The 15,450-nt window shown below is 45.1% G+C and overlaps 1 protein-coding gene across 2 annotated transcripts in view; it reads left to right on the top strand.

The window, feature by feature from the left end:
• Positions 1-15,450, top strand: part of NTN1 (netrin 1) — a 263,946-nt gene that overhangs the window by 164,772 nt on the left and 83,724 nt on the right. For both annotated transcript variants that reach the window (XM_055131810.1, XM_055131809.1), the window contains exon 3: positions 9,459-9,647. In XM_055131810.1, coding sequence (XP_054987785.1) covers positions 9,459-9,647 — 189 coding nt within the window. The remainder of the gene's footprint in view (positions 1-9,458; positions 9,648-15,450) is intronic.

Below are 15,450 nucleotides of genomic sequence, written 5' to 3'. Positions count from 1 at the left end.
AACTCACAGTTATTCTTCTTTTCACTCTATGAGGATGAGCAAAGAAGACAGGGCAAACTCCAACTTAGTCCTTTAGCATCCTCTAGGAGAATTAACCACAAAGACTCACCTTCAGCATAGCAAGAACACTAGAAAATTAATGAAGAAAACACATAGAAGCCCATCAAGCTCAATGAGTGAAAACAGTCTCACTGAAGACATAAATCCTTAGACAGTATCCTTAGTGACACTGTGATGAGGATGTTCAATGAGTTCAAAGAAATGATAGCACAGGGAGTCAGCAAAGCACAAGAAAGTATGAGAGTCAAAATTTTAAAGAAACTACTATAGTCAAAAATCACAGAAATAAGGAACATGGCAGGTGATATAAAAAGTCAATAGAAGCTTTGAGCAGCAGCTGAGCAAAAGATAAAGTACCTTCAAGATGAGAAGGAGAAAACTTCTAGGAAACAGGAGAAAGAAATGAAGAGAAATGAACAGCATACCAGAGAACTATGGGATTATTTCAAGAGGAACAATATAAGAATCATCAGAGTCACAGAGACTGGCATACATCAAAAAGAATAAGAACAACCAGTGCTGGCGTGGATGTGAGGAGAAAGGGACTCTCTTTCATTGTTGGTGGGAATGCTGACTGGTTTAGCCTTTTTGGAAAACAATATGTGCATTCCTTAAAAAACTAGAAATTGAGCTTCCATAAGGCCCTGCAATACCACTTCTGTGAATATATCCCAAGGGTGCAAAAAAGCATAGTAGAAATGACATCTGCATCTGTGTGTTCATTGCAGCACTTTTCACAATAGCCAGAATCTGGAAACAAACCGAGTGCCCGAGATGACTAGCTAAAGAAACTTTGGTACATGTACACAATGGAATACTATGCAGCTATTAGGAAAAATGAAGTCATGAAATTTGCTTACAAGTGGATGGTCATGGAAAGTATTATGCTAAGTGAAATGAGTCAGAAAAAGAGAGAAAGGCATAGAATGACTGCACATATTTGTGGAATATAAAAATAACATAATATGAGACTGACACCTAAGGACAGTAGAGACAAAGGCTAGGAATACTGCTTCATAGTTGGTAGCCAGCCTCATGAGCTGTGGGAGAAAGCAGCTGGAATAGAGGAGGGATCACTAAATCAATGGTGGTTGGAGGGATCGTTTGGGATGGGAGATGTGTACTTAAAGTAGATAAAGAGCCAAACATAATAGCCTCTTTGTATCTGTATTGCAAACCATAGTGCCCAAAAGTAGAGAGAGAGTATGGGGGAAATTATTTGCCATAGAGGCAGGGGAGGGTTGGGATAGGGTCGGGGGAAGGATACTGGGGACATTGGTGCTGGAAAATGTACTGGTGGACAGATGGGTGTTCAATCATTCTATGATGGAAACGCAAACATGAAAGCTTTGTAACTATCTCACGGTGATTCAATAAAAAAAGAGCCTTCTCAAAGGGAACAGAGGGTCTTCTGGTTCCACAAAGAGTACTGTTGAGCCATATGACCTTTGGAGAAACTAGAGCTGAGTCTCTGAAACAAAGCTAGAGATTCTCAGGTCTGTGATATCTCTGATGAGACTTGGGGCTTGTTCATCAGTGCCTTACAGGAAATATAAAAACCTGTGTTTGATACACTCATCAAACCAGTGGATAAAAATTTAGTCTCTGTTGGGAACGATGTTCCACTAAGAGTCTAGGGGCAGTCTGGGGTATCTATGATGAGAGTTCTTTTTTAATCACTGTCACTGTCATCCCTTTGCTCATTGATTTGTTCGAGTGGGCACCAGTAACGTCTTTCATTGAGAGACTTATTGTTACTGTTTTTGGCATATCCAATATGCACGGGTAGCTTGACAGGCTCTGCCATGCAGGCTCGGTACTCTCGGTAGCTTGCCAGGCTCTCTGAAAGAGGCAGAGGAATTGAACTCGGGTCGGCCGCGTGAAAAGCGAACGCCCAACCACTGTGCTATTGCTCCAGCCACTTCTTTTAATTTTTTTTTATTTAATTGAAGATCCATGATCTACAAAGTTATTGATAGTTGAGTTTTAGGCACATAATATTTCAACACTGATAAGTATTGATTTCAAAGAAGATTCTTTTCCCTAAGTCTCTCTAGTCTATTTGAACAGAGAGCTAAATCAGTAAGTTGTTAAAAGCAACATTAAAAGAAGCAAGAGCATTAAGTCACAGAAATGTCACAAATTCATACCTGAACAGGTATGCAAGCAGACTATACAATCTCCATCTCTCCTACCTTGCTCCCTATCTAGCCACCACCACCTCGTGCACCCCCCCATCCATCGCTCCACCTATCTGCTCATTCCTACATCTGTTCACTCACCCACCACCCCACCCATTCATCATCCTGTCTGTCCATCCATCATCCATTCATCCATCCATCTATATCATCTCTTGCTTGTTCATTTTTGTCCTTCTTCCTCTGTAATTTGTATGACTAAGTGTATTGATGTCTGCTTTTTGAATTGAACTTGTCTGTATATTGTAAGGGAGGGATTGGACAACCCAGGTTGGTGGGAAAAGTTTGGAAATGCTTAAGGAATTGTGTTATTGGCATATGTTATTGATGGGAAAGGGAAAGTTTCCTTCATTCTGTCAGGTTTCTGGCAGGCATATGTTATTGATGGGAAAGGGAAAGGTTCTTTCATTCTTTCAGGTTTCTGGCTAGGGAGTGGGGGGTGAGGGGGGTATTTCTTCATCTCCTGCCTCCTGCCTTGTTGAAATGTAACCATGTATGTTTTTTGGTAATCCTTATATGAGAATTGAATAGGGTGCAGAGCTTGGGGTGGAGAATATACCAGCTTTTTCAGAGTGGCTTGGTGGCCGGGGGTTGCGGCACAGAACCCCCTGTCTTGAAGCCCCACACTCGAAAGCCGCTCTGCCTCCCATCCCCCCTCCTTTGCTGAGATGACCCTTTTTAGTTCTTATAAAGCTGCCCTTTCCTTCCCGCCTTGAAATCTGATAATGAAACTAATACCCAATATTTGCCTCTGAGAGAAGCAGAAGATAAACAGGAAGGCTTGAGGGATTAAGGTGTCTCTCTGAGGAAGGATCTGGGGACAGGGTGACACCTCTGTGTGGAGCCTAGTAGTCCAGATGTTAGCTGCTTTGCTCAGTGCATTTTTCCATTTGTGCAGAGAAAATAAAAGAAAGAGAAAGGAAAACAAGTGGTAAGGTAAAATGCTTTGCAGAAACCTAGCATGGGCAATTGCCACTTGATGTCCTCTGACAGCTCCAAGAGGAGGGGGAGGGAGGGGTGCCCTGTCTTTTGATGTTTGGCCTCTGAGCTTTCTTTTGTGTGGTCAGTTGTTTGAGAAGAAGGTTGGGGAATGGTGCATATAGAAAGAGAAATTCCAGTCCAAGATTCCTCTTGGGGTGTGGGAGAAGGGACTAATCTCTGAGAAGGGGGTCAGAGGCTACTGGAGCCCCACTGGCAGAATAGGAGATAATGGAAACTGCTTTGTGGGGGAGAACACAAGATTTGCCTCTGCCTTCAAGAAGGACCCAAAGATACTACTCTGAGTAAAGACTTTCCTGGTACTAGTGGATCACGAAGGAGTAAGGCCCAGACGGGCTTCCAGATTTCACTTTAGAAATGATGCGACTTGCTCTGTACTTTCTATGCTCATAGAAAAGATCCAGACCTGGGCTGCTATCAAGGTCTAGCTATTTCTTCTAGTGATAGAAAGTCTTTCCTCTGGAGCAGTTGACCAGAAGCCAGTTCTGGACCTGTGGTCCAGTTCTGGACCTGTTGTTGCCTGACTCGGTGGTACTGGGATGGGTGTTTAACTTCTTTGAGTGGCTGACTAAGCCCAGGGATTCAGTGTATGTATCATTGTATTCCTTGTAGGAAGAAAAGGCTCAGTGGGATTCAGCCCCCAAGTGGGAGATGCTGATAAGATACTTGGTATGGCTCTCAGGAACCATTTTTTTAAATAGGGGGAAAGACCAAATTTAATAATGCATGTGTAGAGATTTTACTTGACTCTAAGTTCTAAGGTAAGTGAGAGAAACAAGGCGTTTCCATCGTTTGATAAGGGACCCTGGGTGTCAAGGAAAGAGGTTCCCTTTGACTTCATTGGACACAGTTCTGTCTTTTAGATTTTCTTTTGCCTTAAGAGAGATTTTCTCTAATACAAATATTGTTTATGATGATATTCTCATTAGTACTCTTTATTCTTTTACCAGTAATAGCTGTTTCTCATGAGGACCACATGATTTGGATTGATTTTAGTTCCACATACTGAGGTGACATATTACAAAAGGCTAGGTTTAGACACTGTGGAAACAATTTTTTTTTTATTTTATTAAATCACCGTGTGGAAGATTACAATGCTTTCGGGCTTAGGTCTCAGTTTTACAATGCTGAAACAACCATCCCTTCACCAGTGCCCATATACCACCACCAAAAAAAAAAAACCCACACAGTACACCTCCCATCCCGCCCCCCCCCACACCCCTACCTTGTAACTGATAAGTTTCATTTTACATTCTGTTTACTTTGGTTACATTCAATATTTCAACACAAACCTCACTATTGTTGTTAGGAGTACCCCACTAGATTCAGACCTACTGTGAAGACAAATAAGGTTTGAATTTCTGTACTTTAACACTAAATCCAGGGAGATTTCTTCCAGATATTGGATCATTGCAGGCTTGAAAACGCAATCTGTGGTCGTCTTAATATGGCGGCCACCGCGCCCTTCATCCCCGGAGAGAAAGAGGCGAGAGAGAGAAATACCTTTCCTCTCCTGGGCGGGCACGGGGCCGAGGCTTAGTTCTCAGGCTGGAGACTTTCTGCGAGGAGTTGCTCACACCGAAAGAGGTTTTGCTGGGTCTGGATTCACGCTTGTACAGCTGCGGAGAGGCCGCACATGTGTGCGGCCCCCGGGATCACATCTCGGCGGTCTGTGGAAACAATTTTTAAATTTTTTATTGAGGTCTGTGGCTTACAATGATATTAATAATGGTTTCCCACACACATAATTCCAACAGCACATTGATCATCAGTGTATTCCCTCCCTCTCCGAAGGACCTCAAGACTCTTCCCTCCCAAGTCCTCTGAACTCAATTGTGTGAATCTGTTCCCCCATTATGTTGCTTTTGGAACTTTGTTGCTACTTTGCTGTGTATCTTTTTTTTTAATTGAATCACCCATAAGCTAGACCATCATAAAGCTGCTCATAATTGGGTTTGAGTCATACAATGTTCCAACACCCATCTCTCCACCAGTGTACATTTCCTACCACCCATGTCCCCAGTTTCCCTCTAAGCATCCCCTAGCCACCCTCGCCTCACCTGCTTCTATGGCTGGCACCTTTCTCTCTCTCTCTCTCTCTCTCTCTCTCTCTCTCTCTCTCTCTCCTTTTATGCATTGTGGTTTGCAATATAGGTACTAAGTGGTCATCGTGTTTCTTCACGGCATTTAGTATTTTTATTAAAAAAGTACATCTGGAGTAGCCTTTTTTTTTAACTGGGTGGCAGCTTTAGGGTGTGCACACGATGGCTGGGGCTTCTAGAAGTACAAGAAGGTAGTGGGGATATAACCCATCCTGACCCCAAGAAAGCCTGGAGAGTCACAAAACCTGCATACCCAAATTTTCAGCAGATTAATATCTCAGTGAGGTCCGTACCAAGACTGTGAAGTCTGGCTAAGGGCATGGCGGTGATTTTGGATTGTGGCTCCTGAGGGCTCTGTTTGAGTGGGCACCAGGCTGACCTGCCCCTTTCCTGTCTACCCTGGTCTATTCAGTCTTGTACAGGGCAAGATTAAGTGTGGCCTTTGATCTCTTCCAAGATTTATTTATGAGTTTCTGAAGCAAGGTCAATAAATGAGCTTGTATGGCTGAGCCAGAGGTGTTTTGTGGGTGTGACTCCCACATACCTAATTTTTGGCAGTTTTAATCTCTTGGGAAACTTGGTCCTGAGTTGTTAGAGGTCAGGACCTCTAACTGGTCAAAGGCAGAGCCATGATTTTGGGAGTGTTAGGAAGGCTGAGGGCACCACAAGTCTGCTAATGCACTCACTCCATGGTCCAGGTTAATCTTCTGGCAGTGCCATGCCTCCTGAGCCCATTGTGGATGGCATGAGTGGCCCTAGCAGGGCCCAGGATGGGCCCAGGACTGCTACCATTTGAGGCTTTGGCATTCTGGGCAGGCTGCACCCACCAGCCAGCAGAACCTGACTGGGGGCACATGCTCCCATCCTCAGTCTCCAGAAAGTTGGTGCTCAGAGAGATTTTCCTCCATAAGATGCTGTGGGTGTCATGGGCTGGTCTGGGGAAGAAATGGAGTGGGGCAGGTCTGCCAGTGGCAAATCACTGGGGCCTCAGGGCCCCAGTGCGCCCCTCAACTCTGGGACCCATGCTCTGCAGTGGTGCTAAGTTGGACATGAAGAGCCCTGGTCAAACACGTTAAAACTTTGCCTCCACCCATAGCCCCAAGAGTTACCATAGCAGCACCTGCTGGTGTTTGTGCCACTGCCATTTCCACAGTTCCCATTCCAGACTGGAGTTCTGCAACGGGCTACGGTTCTGAGGCCGGTTTTGCTTAATGGTGCTCTCACTGAGACAGAATATCCAAGGGGAACCCACATTCACTCACACACCATTGGCTATTTTATCACCCCCTTGGCTATTCAGAGCGCTGAGAGGTGCTGTCCCTCCACCAGCGCTGGCACTTGCTGCTACACTACTATCTTGACTGGAAGCTCTTGCTGTGCATTTTTAATCACACATGTGAGAGAGATCATTTTTAATCAATTTGTCTGTAGTTTGACATTTGGGTTGTTTCCACATCTTGGCGCTTGTACTTGGAGTGATGAACATAGGCAAGCATATAGCCTTTTGAATTAATGTTTTTGAATTTGGGGGATACATGCCAAGAGTGGTATTACTGGATCATATTATATTTCTCTTCTTGTATTTTTAAATAGGTCTCCATATTGCTTTCCATAAAGAGTAAACATTTCTACCATCAGTGGGCGAGGGTTTCCAGGAATCATTCTTTTCCCTGACCTCAGTATATTTCCAGAAACATCCAGAATATAGGCATAAACTTAGTCTTTTTTCTTTTGCTTTGTTTTCCAAGGCCCTCATCTAACTCAACTTGTAAATTTTGAATGTTGTGATTTTTGTGACTTATGGATGGTGCTAGGAATTGAGTGTAAGACTTCATGCATTCAAAACATGTGCCGTACCACTGAGCTATATCACAGACTTGGGGATGTGATTTGATGGTATAATTGAGCAAGAACATCTTGAAGAGTTTATAGCATCAAAGAAAAAACTTGTATATTAAAAAAGAAATGATAGATGTAATATATGATTAGGAAACTGGTAAAAAAATTTTCTGCTTGCATGGTAGAAAATATAGGTTTTGTTTGTTTGTTTGTTTTTGCTTTTTGGGTCACACCTAGTGATGTGGCATAACATATAATGATCCATATAAAAATGATCCACACAAATAAGTTGGGGGGATTTTAAAGGGAAAGACATTGGGGTCCTTGAAGGAGCGAAGTGGGTACATTGGTGATGGATGTGGTATTGGAATTATATGCATAAGAAACCATTATTAAGAATAGTATAAATCACAGAATCTGAACCAGTTAATAAATAAGTCATCCTCAGGCAAAATAGACACAAGGTGTGCAAGGAGAACTCAGGTTTGTAGGAAAGAACTCAATAGTTTCACAACTGAGTAAATGTTTATCAAAGCCTGTAAGGAAAGAACCCTGTGTTAATAGTGGCTGGTGGAAATCTGGGTGTGTTGTTTTCCTTTCTGCTTTTGTTTTTAAAGTGTCTGGGATTAAGCATGTGTTTCTTTAGAAATGACATAAAGTGTGATTTAAAACAAATTTATCACAAAAGCAGAGCAAAACTAATGTAGAGTGAGCATGATTAGGCCAGATGTAAACTGTAGTTATTCTGGAGTTGGAAACCTGAAGCTGGAGGTCACAGTGACTGAAGGAATGGAGAGGGCTTCATGGGGGTATGTGGGATGCCTGGGAGCCAGGAGCTCTGGAACTGAGGCTTCCCAGAGATGAACCTGGGAGTGACATTGAAACCAAGGAGGAGAAGGATGCAAGCAAAGGAGGAGAACACTTGGACTAAGAAGATTTTGGGAGGAAAGGAGTAGCATATGCAAGGCCTCCAAGGAGATAGGTGAAGACCTTCATACCCAAATCCCTCATCTCAAGCCCTCATACCTACTTGAGAAAATAATTTTTAAAATGGATGTGGCTGACTATGAGAGGAGAGTGAGCAGAGCCCCAGTGGAAGGGGGAAACAAGATCCTCTTAGTCACACCCCTTTATGAAGTCTGTGCTGAGTTATTTAGATTTACCAGAGGGAGCCTCTGAGGATTTTAAATACGTGAAAGAAATCCTTGGAATGGTACTAAGGAAACCTGCTTTGGTTAGTGTTGAGAACAACATGGCCAACTCAGCCCAGGTTACACAGGCCTGAAGGAATGGAGACGGGTACGTGATTTTTGAGGGTGCGTGGAGGTACTTCTGGGTACAAGAGGAAACCCCAAAACAGAAGCCAGAAATAGCCCAAATTAGAAAACTCCAAACCAGAAAGACTTGGAAAGCCAAAATCACCCAAGTGGTCACTGCTACTTTAAAAGGGTGCAGGAGGCTTACCTAGGAGAGCATCAGAGGGCAGAGAAAGGGGTGAGACATTTGAGGGGCAGGCGAAGAGAGGCAGAGGGAAGCAGCACTGGACAGCAAGAAAACCAGTTAGGCACATGCTGAGAGCACTCAACAGAGGATCCAGAATGTGGGCTGCCCCAGAATGGGAAGTCATCCATGTTGATAGAGGGAGGATGAGCAGAAGAAGGAGGATACAGTCAGGTGGGTCATCCTGTGGAATGTTGAGAATATAGAAAGGAATGCCCTGGAAGCTGTGGATGACAGCACCAACTGTCACAAAGTGCCACACACCTGGTAATACCCAACAGCCATGAACTTGAGATTCTGGGGGCTGTGTCCTCTAAACAGCTCTTTTCACCTTGGTAACTGTTTGTGTCTACATCTGTTTGTGCCTCTTCCTATAAAGACACCAATCAGAGGGATGGAGCTCACCCGAATGGTCTTATATGGACTAGTTATGTCTCTTAAAGTCTCCACACAGCCACATTCTGAGGTAGACTTATTCATCCTATGGAAGGTAGATGGAGAGACAATTCAGCCCAGAGCAAGAATAATTCAGGTTTAGGAGGATCCCAAACCCAGCCCCCAGCTCTGAGGCATAGACCACATTGTGTTGGGTGGGGCAAACATATGCCACAATTTCTATACTGCTAGGTGATAACAAGTGTGCAGGGGAGAGAGCTCCCAGGGAAAGATTGCCTCCCCACCTGGGCAGTGGAGAAAAATGGGGTTCTTATTTACCCCCACAGGTGATTCTCTCCTAATACCTCTCTCTGCTTCCCCACAGCGTGTAACTGTAACCTGCATGCCAGGCGCTGCCGTTTCAACATGGAGCTCTATAAACTGTCTGGACGCAAGAGTGGGGGTGTCTGTCTCAACTGCCGCCACAACACTGCTGGCCGCCACTGCCACTACTGCAAAGAGGGCTACTACCGGGACCTGGGCAAACCCATCGCTCACAGGAAGGCCTGTAAAGGTAAGCAGGGGCCAGAGGTGGGGAGTGCCAGCTCCCTTCCCCAGCCCCACGTTACCTGTTCTTTCTCTCTCTCTCTCTCTCTCTCTCTCTCTCTCTCTCTCTCTCTCTCTCTCTCTCTCTCTCTCTCTCTCTCTCTTCCCCTCATCTCCCTCTCATCTTTTCCCCTCCCTGCCTCTCTCTTTCCCCCCCCCCACGCCCCCCCAGCCTCTCTGGCATTTGGAGGTGTAAGCGGAAACAAAAGGCAATGGAGAAATGGCTCCAAAGAGAAGAAAGGAGAAGGTGTGATCCTTCCAACATGCAGGGCCCTTGACCTGCTCCATCCCCCACCCCCAGTTACCCCCAGCTTCTCCACACAGGTGTGCTGCATACCACAGGGCGGGGGGTCATATTTAGCAGGCTCACCATTTACACAAAGGACTCTCTTTCACCAAAACCCAACAGATGTATTTCTCTGGATGTGTGTGAGCCCCTCCCCGCCCCCCTGGCCTCCAACACTCATACAGACATGCACAATCACAGTCACAGAGAGGTTGGCAGCTTCGGGGGCAGTGTCTCAAAGGAACATTTAATCCACCTGAAAATAGCTTTACTTCACAGCACAAAAAATCTTCAAGGGAGACAGGAGACTCTATTTTCGTTCACTGAAGCAAGCACTAATGTTTTAACTTTCTGTTGTTTGTTTTCTCCCACCAACAAAAATGAAGGAGTGGTTTGATGACTCAGGAGTTGATAAAATGCTGAAATGCCAGAAAATTCGGTGACATTTTAGGGGAGTGGGAGCCCCTGCCCCACATTAGCCTTTTGGGAATTCTGGGAACTCGGACTGTTTTCTGGGTCCAAAACTTGGATCTAGATCCAGAGCTTGTTTTGAGCATGACTTCCTAAGTAAATGTTTATCTCTGAGAGCTCCTGGGCCACAGTCAAGCATGGATGGAATCCTGAGACAGATCTTCCACAAGGGAGACCCAAGCCAGGCAGGTTTATGTCCAAAGAATGAGCAGCAGTCGAGGAAAACTTCGTGGCTATGGTTAAAACTTAAGTATCATCTTCTCAATAGGAAATCCACCAGATGTTGGGCACTTGTGTACAGAACTGATTACATAATTTGTGGGCCCCAGTGCAATATGAAAATACAGGTCTCCTTGTTTCTCATTGCTGAGAATTCAAAATAGCCATTGCAGACCAAGCATTTGTCCTTTTGTTTGTGAGACCCGTGGAACTGGCTCTGTCTGTGAGGAAGTTTTCTCCAAACAAACAAAGAATAATAGAGGCCTGAGAGATAGTACAGCAGGTGGGGAACTTGCCTTGCACATGGCTGACCTGGATTAGATACCCGGCACTTCATCAGGAGAATGCTCTGAGCATCACCAGGTGTGAGGAGGGAAGGAGAGAAGGAGGGAGAGGAGGGAAGGAAGGAAGGAAGGAAGGAAGGAAGGAAGGAAGGAAGGAAGGAAGGAAGGAAGGAAGGAAGGAAGGAAGGAAGGGGAGAGAGGGGAAGAAAGGAAAGAAGAGAGGAAGATAGAGAGGGAAGGAGGGAGGGAGGGAGGAAGGAAGGAAGGAAGGAAGGAAGGAAGGAAGGAAGGAAGGAAGGAAGGAAGGAAGGAAGGAAGGAAGGAAGGAAGGAAGGAAGGGAGGGAGGGAGGGAGGGAGGAAAGAAGGAAGGTAGGGAGGGAGGAAGGGAGGGAGGAGAAGAAAGGAAGGAAGAGAGGAAGAAAGAGAGGGAGGGAGGAAGGAAGGAAGGGAGGGAGGAGAAGAAAGGAAGGAAGAGAGGAAGAAAGAGAGGGAGGGAGGGAGGAAGGAAGGAAGGAAGGAAGGAAGGAAGGAAGGAAGGAAGGAAGGGAGAGGGAGAGGGAGAGGGAGGGGAAGAAAGAAAAGAAGAGAGGAAGAAAGAGAGGGAAGGAGGGAGGAAAGAAGGAAGAAAGGAAGGAAGGGGGAGGGAGGGGAAGAAAGAAAAGAAGAGAGGAAGAAAGAGAGGGAAGGAGGGAGGAAGGAAGGACAGATGGACCACATAGAATGAAGGAAGGACCACAGAAACACCTCAGGTCCCATTCTGTCTCCATATGCAATCCCACTGATTCTCTGTCAATGGGTATGAGTAGGATGGCTCCAAAGGCAGAAGCAAATTCTCCCTCAGAATCTGTATACAAGCTACCTCTGGCAGAGGCAAAGAGAAATTGAAGCATAGAGGTGGCTACACTAGTTCCAGATGAAAAACAAATAAACAATGAGGGAAGAAAAGACTGGTCTGGTGAGAACCCCACAGGAGACTTTGAGTGGGGAATCAGTAATCCATGCAGAGACCCAGAACCATCCATGGTTGTGGGAAGGATTGACCAAGGGGAGATTTGGGATTTGAGGGAATGTAACTAGAAAGTATCCAATTCTCCTGTGCCTGTATGTTTATTGTCTTTCTTTTCTTGTTTCTGTTTTTGTCCCATACTCAGTGGTGGTCCTGGGTACTTCTAGTTCTGTTGCTCAAACCCTGGCTTCTTGCATGCAAAGCCTGGGACTTTGCTTTTGAGCTATTGCATTGAGCTGTATCTCCAATCTTAGTGTTTCATTTTCACTGGAGAAATTGAAGCCACAATTTTGTAAATAACTGGTTATGTCTTTTAAAGACATGTAGGTTTCTTGGCATGTCCATTCCTACCTATGAATAATAATTCTGGACTCTATGTGGAAGGATCATTTCCTTTTATACCAGTTTCTGATGTCAGAGCAGGAAATGGCAGAAGACGTCTGGAGGCTTGAAGAAGCCACGTCCTTGTTATTCGGCATTCACCTCCCATTTCTCTCCTCTTTTGCTGTGGGGAGAAACAAGGGACCCTGTATATCATTCTACCACTCAGACAAAATGGTGTGGAGGGGACACCAGGATCACTGGGTTGGTTTTCATGAGGAACAGCAGCTGCAGGTGAGAGGGTGCAGTTCTATCTTTTTTAAGTGCTGTGCCCAGTCTCTGAGGCTGTGTCTTCCCTTTCAACCCTGGGCAGCAATTGTCCCCGGCCTTGGTGGGAGAACTCCCAGAAGGAGAGAAATGTAAGATGGGTTCTGTTCAGAAGAATATCCACATACCTATCCTGCAGAAGCTAAGTGGAAAGAATCTTTTGTTTGGTGAGGAAAGACGCTGCTTCAACAATCTTACCACCTCACTAGTGAGGAAAAGCTTTGCCTGGAGGGTTCAGCTTCAAGATTGGTGAGAAAAGATACTGCCTGCCTCCCTCAGGGTGCCATCCCAGGATCAGGAACAGAAGACCTAACTCTAGTAAAAGGCACTCCATTAAAAAACAATTAAGATTGTGTAATCTTAAGCAAAGAGATAGTTTTTTACTCCTCTGAGTAGAGATCTATTCTTCTTTCCTTGTGACCATCCATTTTTTTTCAGTTTGACTAAAAAACATTATTTTTAATTAAAATACTGTGATTTACAGAGTTGCCCAGCAAACTGCCAAGAGTATCCCACCCGCACAGGCAGAGCGTGTGATATGTCAAAAACAGTAATGATGGGTCTCATTTCTCTGACTCTGAAAGAGCCTTCAATCATTGGGAAAGACGAGTAAGGAGTGGCTGCTAAAATCTCAGGGCTGGGAGGAATAGAGACGTTACTGGTGCCCACTCAAGTAAATAGACAAACAGTGGGATGACAGTAATACAGTGACAGTGATAGAGTTGTTCATAATACAGTTATTTCAGGCATGCAATGTTCTAATACTAATCCCATCACTAATGTGGCCTTCCCTCCTCCAATGTCTTCAGTCCCCATTCTTGCCTCCAGCCTTCCTTGTTAGCAGATACATAACAAATTTACTTCATATTTCTTGCTCCAAAAAAACTCACTGTCACTGTATCACTGTCATCCTGTTGCTCATTGATTTGCTCAAGCGGGCACCAGTAACGTCTCCATTGTGAGACTTGTTGTTACTGTTTTTGGCATATCGAATACGCCACAGGGTGCTTGCCAGGATCTGCCATGTGGGCACTCTCAGCTTGCCGGGCACTCCAAGATGGGTGGAGGAATTGAACCCTGGTTGCCCGAGTGCTAGGCAAACACCTTACCCACTGTGCTATCGCTCCAGCCCCAAAATTGTGATGATTGATTGCTGTATGGTTTTTTTTTTTAATTTATTTATTTTTAATTAGAGAATCACCGTGAGGGTACAGTTACAGATTTATACACTTTTGTGCTTATACTTCCCTCATACAAAGTTTGGGAACCCATCCCTTCACCAGTGCCCATTCTCCACCACCCGTAAACCCAGTGTCCCTCCCACCCTCCCCAATCCCATCTCCCCCCCCACCCCACCCTGCCACTGTGGCAAGGCATTCCCTTCTGTTTTCTCTCTCTAATTAGCTGTTGTGGTTTGCAATAAAGGTGTTGAGTGGCCGCTGTGCTCAGTCTCTAGCCCTCATTCAGCCCGCAACTCCCTTCCCCCACATGGCCTTCGACTACAATGTAGTTGGTGATCGATTCTCTGAGTTGACCTTTCCCCGGAACGTGAGGCCAGCCTCGAACCTATAGAGTCAACCTCCTGATACTTATTTCTACAGTTCTTGGGTGTTAGTCTCCCACTCTGTTATTCTATATACCATAGATGAGTGCAATCTTTCTATGTCTGTCTCTCTTTCTGACTCATTTCACTCAGCATGAAACTTTTCATGCCCATCCACTTGACTACAAAATTCTTGACCTCCTTTTTTCTAACAGCTGCATAGTATTCCATTGTATAGATGTACCAAAGTTTCCTCAACCAGTCATCCGTTCTGGGGCATTCGGGTTTTTTCCAGATTCTGGCTATTGTAAACAGTGCTGCGATGAACATACATGTGCAGATGTTGTTTCGATTGTACTTTTTTGCCTCTCTGGGATATATTCCCAGCAGTGGTATTGCTGGGTCAAATGGGAATTCAATATCTAATTTTTTGAGAGTCGTCCAAATTGTTTTCCAGAAGGGCTGAACCAGTCGGCATTCCCACCGATTGCTGTATGGTTTTAACTTACACTAGTTTGACTTTGTATCTTACAGACCTCATGGCTCTTTGGCTCTCTGCTAAATAGAGATTGACCCAAGGACAAGGAAAGATTCAGGTTGCTTTTAGCAAAGTTCTTGCCTGCACACAAGAGAACCAGACAGCATAGGTGCTCCTGAATACAGGCCTGAGAACACTGGTGAGAGGCAGAGATGGAAAAGGAGAGACAGTTAAGCAAGGAGGGGCAGGGAGATACTGGAAGCTGGGCAGCAGGCACAGTGGACATAACATGCTTTACATGGGTTTCAGGTCTAATTATCATGTGACATCTCCACCTCGATGTGATTTTTCATCTTTATATGAGGTAGAGTCATTGAAGGGTCTGCATCCGGCCCCAGCTTGGCATAAGCTGGTTCAGTCTGGTTGTCTTTGTGGAGTTATTCTTTCTGGTCAACATCTGCCTTTCTAACTGCTCAAAGATGGTAGCTTTGTCTTCTATCTCTCTTTTTGTTCTTTTTGTGTCACACCTGGCAATGCACAGGGGCTACTCCTGGCTCTGCACTCAGGAACCACTCCTGGTGGTGCTCAGGGGACCATATGGGATGCTGGGAATCGAACTGGGGTCGGCCACATGCAAGGCAAATGCCCTACGTGCTGTGCTATCGCTCCAGCCCCAGTCTTCTCTTTTGAGGTGGTAAGCACAGAGCAGTGTGCTTTGTGTTCTGATAGGCAAGGGGCCCCAGATGCAGCTTCCAGTCTACCTCAGTTACAACTGACATGTAAACACTACCTGCATTCTCAAAGCTATCACAAATTTGTTCTAAAAGACATAGTT

Source organism: Sorex araneus, chromosome 3 (genome assembly GCF_027595985.1).
Source record: "Sorex araneus isolate mSorAra2 chromosome 3, mSorAra2.pri, whole genome shotgun sequence".
NCBI lineage: Eukaryota > Metazoa > Chordata > Mammalia > Eulipotyphla > Soricidae > Sorex > Sorex araneus.
The sequence above is the reverse complement of the archived record's forward strand: the minus strand, read 5'-3'. Positions and strand labels throughout refer to the sequence as shown.